The sequence below is a fragment of the Pistacia vera genome, unplaced genomic scaffold (genome assembly GCF_008641045.1).
Source record: "Pistacia vera cultivar Batoury unplaced genomic scaffold, PisVer_v2 Contig240, whole genome shotgun sequence".
In the NCBI taxonomy this organism is placed as follows: domain Eukaryota; kingdom Viridiplantae; phylum Streptophyta; class Magnoliopsida; order Sapindales; family Anacardiaceae; genus Pistacia; species Pistacia vera.
In genome coordinates, this window is record NW_022196047.1 from 771,403 (window position 1) to 781,241 (window position 9,839).

Below are 9,839 nucleotides of genomic sequence, written 5' to 3' on the forward strand. Positions count from 1 at the left end.
AGTCCTAGAAAAGATGCTTCATATATTCGGATGATAGATTCAACGTATAGAATTTGCACTCTTTGATTTGGCAAGCTTTCAATGACATCAAAGGAGCACTAAATTTCTGCTAGAACATCCTGTCCTCAAAACTAAACTGTAATATACAATGGCTAGTTGGACAAACAGCCATTAGCATGCGAGAAATATTTTTCATTTAGCCAAAACCTAAGAAGACGCAAGTTAAAATGTTATGAAAGTATCTTTTATTACTACTTACTAGCACCAGTTGCTCAAAGCGACTGGGCAGTTTTATTTACCAGCACTAATTGTCATCTGAGCTGATATGGAACTATCATTCCTGAGTAAAACAGACCGACTTTTATTACTAGCATAATAAACACATCCATCAATTTGTAATCTGCCTCAAGATGACGGCTAAAATCTACATTTATTTGCTAAATTGTTATTTTCTCCCAAGACAGTTCAGAAACCTTTTCATTGCTTGAAAGTTTTAGGATGCTTAAATCCATATGTCTGAAGTACAGTCACCACCAGGATACCTCATCTCATGGGCTAGGGAAGGACCATCAGGTTCAGCTTTGAAGTCCACGAAGAAGTTTGGGTTTATAGCCAGACCACCCTTCTCAGTATCAGCATCAATCTGTAACATGTGGGATCCCTTCTCCATGAGTTCAGGATAGAATTGGCGATCCCACGCACTAAAAAGTGAGTTGGTAGCATAGAGCCGCTTTCCATCCAAACTTAACTGTATCATCTGAGGTCCACCTCTCAAACGATGTCCCTATAAGGAAAAAAAAAAAAATAGAACTCGTCATTTCATACAAGGTAAAGTATATGGACAGGCCAAAAAAAATATTAGTATTAGTTGAATGTGTGCCTACAACATATACATAAAAAAGAAAGAGCGGGCAGGGGAGAAAAATGTATAATTTCAGAAGTGTATGATGTACAGCTTACATCATATAATTTTGTCACATGTTTATCGACAATAATAACTTGTTAGAAATATTAAACTGCATAATGATGCCTTGTAGAACAGCACTCCGATTGAATGGTAACACATAATCCACTTGCAAAGTAGTACACTCTTGCGTTTATAAAGACTACTTGTCTGGAAAGTTATGCAGTCGACAAGGCATTCATTGCGTTTGTCAACAGCTGCACTGAAGTGACTGGGAAACAAGAAGAGCCAACATGACCTCCCTAATATGCTCAGTCATTTATTGAGTATTAAAGATAGAAAATACAACCACAGAAAGAACTAGCTAGATTGCCATAATACTCCGGCCAGGTTTTTGCCTGAGCAAATAAAGGGTGACTACCTTCAGCATAAGTGAATCTAAATTTCCTGTCATGAAATGGGTACTAGTTTTTTGAGGTGAGGATATAAAGGAACCGGCCAGCCTTTCGGGTGAGGAAATAAAGGGTGATTAACATGAGCATAAGAAGCAAATCTAAATTTCCCATCATGAAATGGGCACTATTTTTCTTTTTTTGGACCTAAACAGAAAACCATCATGTATAAAGCACCTTAACCAACTTTTTTTATTCTGGAGCAAATTATTTAAGTGAGATGATTGACAGAGATACCACATAGCCAACGTTTTAGTTTCGCTACAATTCACATGAGTACAACCATACATCTGATAGCATTAAAATGGAAATGGAAATCACACAAACCTGGATCTCTGGAACATCAGCCTGCCATGTTTCACCATTGTCTTTCACAACCACTACTGGGCTTCCTTTTTGAATCAGCCCGCCAACCCATACTTGACCTGTCAATACAGGATTTTTTGGGTCCTCGATGTTATACTGTCGGATATCTCCATGAAGCCAGTTCACAAAGTAAAGAAATCGATCATCAAGAGAGATCAGAAAGTCAGTTATAAGTCCAGGCATTTCAGGAAGTATCCAATTTTGCACCTTCAATGGTTCCACTGATATAGCCACCTGCACAAGTATTTAACATATTAAAAGTGTTAAGGACTGGACCACTATAACAAGACAATACACCAAATATAAGGCCACACATTCTCTTACAAATGTACTTGTATAGAAATCTTATTTATATACCTCGTGGCTCCATGATCCATCTTGGGTTTTGAAAAATCTCACCATGTTACTTGTTAAGGCACACCCAACATACCCTGTATCTTTAGAGGGATCATGCAGGAACCTTGTCTGCAAATAAGTTTGATAAAAAGAAAATTATATTAATCTATAGTGACAGCAGCCACATATTAAAAGAATGAGATGTACACTTGTTTCTAAAAATTACCTCCAGGGGAATGACTCCAGAACTGCCAAGATCCAATGTTTGTTTTAATTCACCCTCTGGCCAGCTGTATACATACAGATGCTTTCCATAGAGACCATCTGAGACATGCTGAAGGTTGAAACCTTTGGTGAAAGCTGCAGGTGCTCCCCATGATGAGCTGATCATTGTCTTATGCCGCGGTTGGTACCAGAAATCATAGCCAAATTGAGGACTATGCCCTGGTTTCTCCCACCTGCAAAACACGTACAAGCCAAAGCCATAGAGTTACATACTATCTCCAAAACAATTTACTAGGTCCAGAATGCAATATATTTATGATTTTGCATTCATTTTATAATCAAAACAGTACCATCTCCACAAAATGTCTCAAGTGGATTGCAAAATCACTTATGATGAATGTTATAATTCAGCTTGAGTTTGAATCACTGAAAGAATGGAAGGAAAAGTCATAGTGTGAAAGGGCTCAAACTAGCATGATGCAACCAAATCACAACAAAGGGCTATATTAACAACATTGAATTACCTTCCTTTCACATTGAATTCTGAGTCAAGAAGAAGGAAACCATTTCCCTCAGCATTTCCGTCTTTATCTCCAATGCATGACACCATTATATCACCAGAAGCCAGGCAATGGGCTGTGTGTGGATATGCTAATCCTGTTTTCTGTACAATTTCTGCAGGTTCAACGACTTTATGCAAAGAGGGCGCCTTTGGATTTTTCAGTGTGTCAACTGCATAAATGCGACCAGATCTGAAAGGAACAATAAAATATAAATAAAAAGAGGATATCATACAAACTTTGGTACCTTAATATTAAGGTTAGAGAATCTATTGAAGAGATGGTTCCTAGTGCGACATTCCATGAAAGTAAAATTAGTATACATTGCTTTTAACAATCATTCAAGGCACTTTTATCCTGTAGAATGGTTTTAAAAAAAAAATAAATAAATAAATAAATAAATTGTAAAATCACTATAACTGATTTTGAAAATTGAAACTATATTTCTCTTCGAAGTCCAAGTAAATGGCATACAAAATCAAAATTAAATTCATATCAATTTTTAAGGAAAATAAGAGGACAAAAGGTAGACCTTTCAACAGAAGAAACATCAGACATCATCTCTACACTGGAACACACAAGTAAAGAAGAAAGCATGTAGAAACAAGTAAATTTGTAAAAATATATATATCAATTCTCTCAAAGTGATACAGCTGGGTGAACAGGAAAACAAAGGGGAATTGGTGGACCTACCAATATCAGCATCATCATCTAAATGTAGATCAAAGTAACAACTAGTTGTCAAGTAAGACTATCAACGACATGTGTGTTAGGGATAGTCATAGAAGGATATCTATGGTTAAAATGAACAAGTATAGATATGATAAGTATCCATTGCATGCACAATCAAGCACCCAAAATTATTCATTCAGATTATATTCTGACAAACTATAATCCAAATTCCAATTTGACTAATCGACTTGTATAACTACACAAAGAATCAACTAAAAGCCTCATGAATAGGATTCCCTAACGGTTAGATTAGCATTTCTTTGTGGAAGTGTTCCTCAATTCTGCATATAAATTACCAAAATAATTCAAGTTTTATTCCCCATCCCCGAAGAAAAAGAAAAGCAGTTCTCTTACACCAAAGAAGGCAAGACCAGAAAACGTCGTTGCGCAGATGAATCTCCGTGGCAAGAGCTGCACGAATTCCATCCAGAATGATGAAGTTCATCACCAACATATGGCATAGGCAGCCTGTGGATAATTTTTGAATAGGTAGATGAGGTAGGATCTACATCCACTGTGGATAGATAATCAGGCTTCTCTCTTCCAGTTCCTATGTACATATTGAACCATTAATAAGCCACTATAATACTTTGCAATTAACAAAATTGGTCTGAAAAAATATTGGGGATAAATCCACAGCAGTAATTTGGAAAGCTCTAGCTCATAGATAACAAGAGCAAAGAAAGGGCTAAAAATTCTATTTCATCTGAAATAAATTAGTACATAGCTGAGACATGGGGGTTTAGATTGAAGTAGCAAGTAGCTCAAAGCATTTCATAGAGGCATAAAAGGTTTGAAAAACAAGAAATTTTACTTTAAACCTCTCTAACACTCTTTTTCGTTTGGCATTTTCTATTCAGCAAATCAAAGAGAGCCAAAAAGAAGCTTAACCCCTTAAACTTCTTCGCAAACCAATTTTCAAAATAAGATCATAGAAAAACAATTTTCAAAACACAGAATAAAAAAGATCCACCTTTTTAACCAACCAAACATCTCAAGCAAAAATTTAAAGAAAAAAAATGTTAAAGAAGAATACCAGAGTAAACACAAGTAACATAGATAAGTTTCTCTCTGGGACCAGCCATGGCCTCAAGTGGGGTGGCATATCCGGGTCCATTCTTGCAGCATCCATTAGCATTATTGCTCACTGAACCGTTATGAATCACCGCAATATCAGTCGCCATTTCTTGTCCACAGTCACAACAACATGCAAGAAGTTGTATAATTTATGGTACTTGTACAAAGATTCATTACTTCTATTTTTGTAGTTTACGGTTTTTTCAATATGTATTTAGTCATCTTCTCCGTCGCGGTGCGATATGTCCAGGTGGGATGTATCGATTTTTGCGCTACTCTTATCGTCTTAAACAGTAATCTAACGGATAGTTTCTGTCCACGTGTATTATTAGACAATCAAAGTCCGTGACCGTGATGCGGGTTTGGTGTTCCTTTTGTCAAAGACTTTGACAAGGGATAAATGCCTTATATATTATTATATGGTTAAGACTTAAGCATGTGAAGATAGGCTTGCTTGAGTTGGAGACATTGGTAATTACATCAATAAAAATGGTATCTTTACAAATACTCCTACAAAGAGACTAATAAAGTAATATCATCCAAAAGAAAAAACAAAAAAAAAGAAAAAGAAAAAGGGAGAAAAATCATAAAAATCAATGATAAAGATTATATCTATATGTCTCATTTGTATTTGTCTTTATAAAATTAACATTGCTCTTACATAGACCTCCATGCTAGAGATACGTCCAACCTTTCTTGTTTCCGATAAGATTACTCTTTATCTCCATCTAGTTTGGAATTATTATAACTTTATAGCTCAATTTTGGAAATAATCACTTGAAAATAACTCCGAATATGTTTAGTCATTAAAAAAATAATTGGATCTGGAGGGCGGTGGTCAATGCCACTATTTCCACCCCTGATGGCCTACAGTTTCCATTTTTTATTTATTTCATAAAATAATTATTAAATTACTGTATATGTTTTGTAAGTGAAACAATATATATAACAGTAATTGAGGTATCTAAGGTTACATCGGAGGCTTAATTTTTAGGGCTATAGAATATCCTACAAATCCAATTAACTAAGATAATTACACAAATATGATAGGTATTTTTCCTACGACTCGAACACAAAATTCTTTGGATATAACGAACCTTAGTGACTAAAGAATTTGTCATCCGACCATTAAGAGAGAGGTTATATAACATAACGTGATCGTTCGGAGAAAGTCGATCCCAACCCCAACCCCTGAAGGGAGAGAGGTAAGTCCAACAACTTTATTTATAGTTAATTTGTCATTTACACATATAAAATCAGCTTTGAAAATAATTTGATTTAAAAGGTGTTGTTACTGGGCTTTAGAATCTTTTTATAAATCTGATCATAATTAGTATAAAGCTTAATGAGATTTAAAAAATCTCAGACTGGATGAATTAGCTCAACCTCTAAATTGCTTTCTTTTTTTTCTTTTTTTTTTTAATATGAAATGTGAAATATAAAAGAAGAAAAAGTGGATACGAATCCCATATTAAACATTTTAAGATATCTTTGACCACATTATTAAATTGAGATTAGATGAATAGGATAAAGAGTGAATGATTTGGCTTGGATGGTGTGAGTGTGATATGATGTGGATTTGATTATTTTTATTTAGATGATGGATTCTATTGTTTCTTTGATTCATAAAATATGATACCTTTAATTTAAGATAAGATAATTAATTTAAGATAAGATAATTTACATCTGTATATGATCTCTTTTGTTCCGCTATTATTGAATACAATTTAAGGGTACATTTTGTGATTTAAATATAATTTTAAAAAACTAACATACAAATTGAAACTTCTAAAAACTCATTTGATATAGGTTTCCAAAATTAAAATTACATATGTAATAAAGAAAATAACTATTTCCAAATTCTTTCCCACATTCATTGAATTGTAAAATATTTATAATCAGATATTTATGTCTCAATTTAAGCTAAAACTTCAAGGGGTTTGCTCCCCTTGTGATTTCGGATTCAAATCACAAGAACGGCTGCTAATATTGTTGGCCACGAACCACAGGATTTTCCCTGTTTCAGAAGCCTTGTTCGGGGTCGGAAGACTAGTCGAGATTGCACGTAAGCTAGCCTGGAAACCCCCGGTAACAAAATATATATATATATATATATATATTAAAAGGTTGAGGGAATGAATCAAATATGAAGTCCAGATTAATCTATGGAAAAGCTATATTCCAACATATGAGAGCAAGAAGTTAATATAATAGTTCATAACAAATGATGGTCGAAAAATCAATTATAAACTAAAACAATGGAAGAACGAATATGTCACAGCCTTAGATAGGACTTGAACACACTTAGAATTACCAGAAATCATTGCAAGAACACTTTCCATCCTTAAAATGATGATATCTGCTGGCATCTCGCACAACAATTTCTCTGTTTACAATACCGCTGATATGTTTCAAAACGGTATGACAATCTCCACAAACACGAAGATTTTTCACTATCCGTAAGACTGTCCCAGGAACACACTTTAGCAACCCATAAGCCACAGCCACCCTCTCACTATGCCAAAACAGCTGCTTCTCCTTCTCTTGCTGATCCATGTCATGTAATACCGAGCTAATATCAGGAACATAACCCCTTCTTCTCATTTCACCATCTAACTCCTTTAACAGCCCGAAAATCTTATCCTTCAAAGGATGATAAGGCTCCCCAGCATGAAACACTTGGCTTTCCTTTCCAGTGTCAATGCAACTATATCCCGGCTCCTTTTTCACTTCCATATGTGCCATCAACCTTCTCACCTTCGATACATGCTCCCACATAGCAGCACTGGCATAAACATTTGATAACAATATATAGGTTGAAGGATCTTCGGGTTTTAAGCTCAATAGCTGATTAGCTACCCTTGTTCCCATTTGGGTATTCCCATGCTGCTTGCAAGCACTTAATAAAGCTGCCCAAGTAGGTTCATCGGGCTTGAATGGCATTGCTTGAATGACATTCTCAGCCTCGGCAAGATGTCCAGATCGACTAAGAAGATCCAACAAACATGTATAGTGTTGCAATGAGGGACTAATCCCATAATCATCAGTCATAGATTTAAAAAGTTTACGGCCTCTGCTAACCAAACCTACATGACTACAAGCATAAATCAATCCAACAAAGGTCACTTCATTTGGCTTTACTCCAGCTGAAACCATCGCATCATATATGGCCAATGCTTCCTCAGCTCGTCCATGCTGAGCTGCACCAACTATAATAGAAGTCCAAGAAACAACATCCTTTCTTCTCATTCTCCCAAAAATGTTTTTGGCTGCAACAATATCACTACATTTTGCATACATATCCACTAGTGCATTACTTATAAACAAGCAAGACTCATAACCAAGAGCTATAACAAGGCCATGAATCTGCTTTCCAAGCTCCAATGAGGCTAAATTAGCACAAGAACCAACAATGCTTGAAAGAACTAAGGGGTCTACTATATCAACCCCTTCTCTTCTCATTTTAATAAACAAATAAAATGCATCAGTTCCATTGCCGCTGTGTACAAATCCAGATATCAAAGCAGTCCAAGAAAACAGATTTCTAACTGGGACTCTCTCAAACATCTCAAGAGCCTCATTTTTTCTTCCACTTCTAGCATACCCATATAACATGGCAGTCCAAGAAACTGAATTCTTGAACTTGATAGAATCAAAAACAGCCTGAGCATCATCGGGTAATCCACATTTTACATACATATCAACCAAAGATGATTTAACAACATCATCATCACAAAATGGCGATATCAGAAAACGGGCATGAACTTGCTTGCCTTGCCTAGGGGCGCCCAAGCTAGCGCAGGCCTTAACCAGGGTAGCGAATACGAAGTGGTCAGGCTGCAACTTATCAAGAGTAAACATAACGGGGAAGATGGCGAGAGTTTTGTGAGGGACATTGGCTTGGTTGTAAGCAGTGAGAATTGAAGCCCATGAGACATGGTCTCTGTGGAGCATTTCATCGAGCATGTGATGGGCGTCTTGAAAAAGGCCACATTTACCATATACGTCGATAATGGTGTTGGGTAACCGGCCACATTGAGTTAAGCCAAGTTTGAGAATTTGGGCGTGAAGTGATTTGGCGGTAAATGGCGTCTGTTTTCTGGCACAGGTTCGTAGTTGGGGAAGATAGTGAGAGATTTGCATTAATCCGCTCCTGCTTTTGCATTGTGTGGTTTTAGTACTTATTTTACTGAACAAAAGTAATTGATTATTTACACTTTCGTCCTGAAGGAGTGGAGTAGATTCACTTACGAACATTTTAGTCCAATTAGGTGAGACTTTTAATCAAAAGTCCATAGTACTCCTATTGTCTTATCAACATAAAATTAAAAAAATATTGAAAAAGGTAAAAGGTTATACTGTACAACTAAACAAATTTCAATTTTTCATGAGAGTAATAGTTGATATCCAAATATAATATAGATAACTTTTAACACATTATAAAACTTGTTTAATTTCATATTTATGAAACGATCAAAACATCATTTAAGTATCATTCATTATAATTATAAATACAAAAATTCATTAAACGAAAACTCAGATTGAACAACATAAAAAAATTAAAAACATTCAACTTTTTACCTTCTTTTATATTTTATTCATTTCTAATAAAATGTTAATAAGACAACAAAATTATTATAGAACTTTAATTAAAAAAATTCACACAACTATACCTTATACTTACTGTACTTGACGCAAATGGATCCAAGTAAAGGCTTGGATTCTCTTAATACAAGCTATATTGATTGCAATGTTTCAATAAATTGAGTTGATTTCCTAAAGCTAAATTGTATTGTTAAAGATAATTTTATTTTTCCCTTAATATTTTTGGTTTTCTCTTTGAGCAATACTACTCTTACAAAGACAAAAACAAAGAGGTCATACAAAGATAATTTCCACCCTTCATCTTCATGATTTCTCTCTCTCTCTTTCTTTTTCCGTTTTTTCTTTGTTTTTTCCTTCCTGGTGATGTCACTTTATAGCTCTCTTTGTATTGTCTTTGTAATGATAGCATTTTTCTTTCTCTTTTTGGAGTTTTTATCCATTGTTGAGTACTACGTGACAAGATAAATTATATACGTATATATCTTTGATTTGGATTATTTTGAGAAGGTACATGAGAAGGTAAATTGTAAATATCTTCAATTGAATTATTTTACAAATACCTTTCCAAATACGATTAGTTTC

The 9,839-nt window shown here is 35.0% G+C and overlaps 2 protein-coding genes across 2 annotated transcripts; both read right to left on the bottom strand.

The window, feature by feature from the left end:
• Positions 1-222: 222 nt before the first annotated feature.
• Positions 223-4,904, bottom strand: LOC116131732 (selenium-binding protein 2-like). Its single transcript, XM_031417397.1, has 7 exons — positions 4,612-4,904; positions 3,930-4,125; positions 2,808-3,035; positions 2,285-2,516; positions 2,080-2,187; positions 1,684-1,956; positions 223-784 (listed from the first exon to the last, which is right to left on the bottom strand). Exons 1-7 carry the CDS (start codon positions 4,757-4,759, stop codon positions 503-505), a joined length of 1,467 nt encoding a protein of 488 aa, XP_031273257.1. The 5' UTR covers positions 4,760-4,904; the 3' UTR covers positions 223-502.
• A 1,950-nt stretch (positions 4,905-6,854) lies between these two features.
• LOC116131742 (pentatricopeptide repeat-containing protein At4g14050, mitochondrial) lies at positions 6,855-8,795 on the bottom strand. Its single transcript, XM_031417411.1, has one exon. The coding sequence runs from the start codon at positions 8,793-8,795 to the stop codon at positions 6,963-6,965; it is 1,833 nt and encodes a 610-aa protein (XP_031273271.1). The 3' UTR covers positions 6,855-6,962.
• Positions 8,796-9,839: the final 1,044 nt, after the last annotated feature.

Coding starts and splice junctions, on each gene's coding strand:
- LOC116131732 (XM_031417397.1), bottom strand. CDS start 4,759: ATGGCGACTGATATTGCGGTGATTCATAACGGTTCAGTGAGCAATAAT. Junction 4,126..4,611: donor TGTTACTTGTGTTTACTCTG/GTATTCTTCTTT, acceptor ATATGTACATAG/GAACTGGAAGAGAGAAGCCT. Junction 785..1,683: donor CTGATGTTCCAGAGATCCAG/GTTTGTGTGATT, acceptor TTTTCCTTATAG/GGACATCGTTTGAGAGGTGG.
- LOC116131742 (XM_031417411.1), bottom strand. CDS start 8,795: ATGCAAATCTCTCACTATCTTCCCCAACTACGAACCTGTGCCAGAAAA.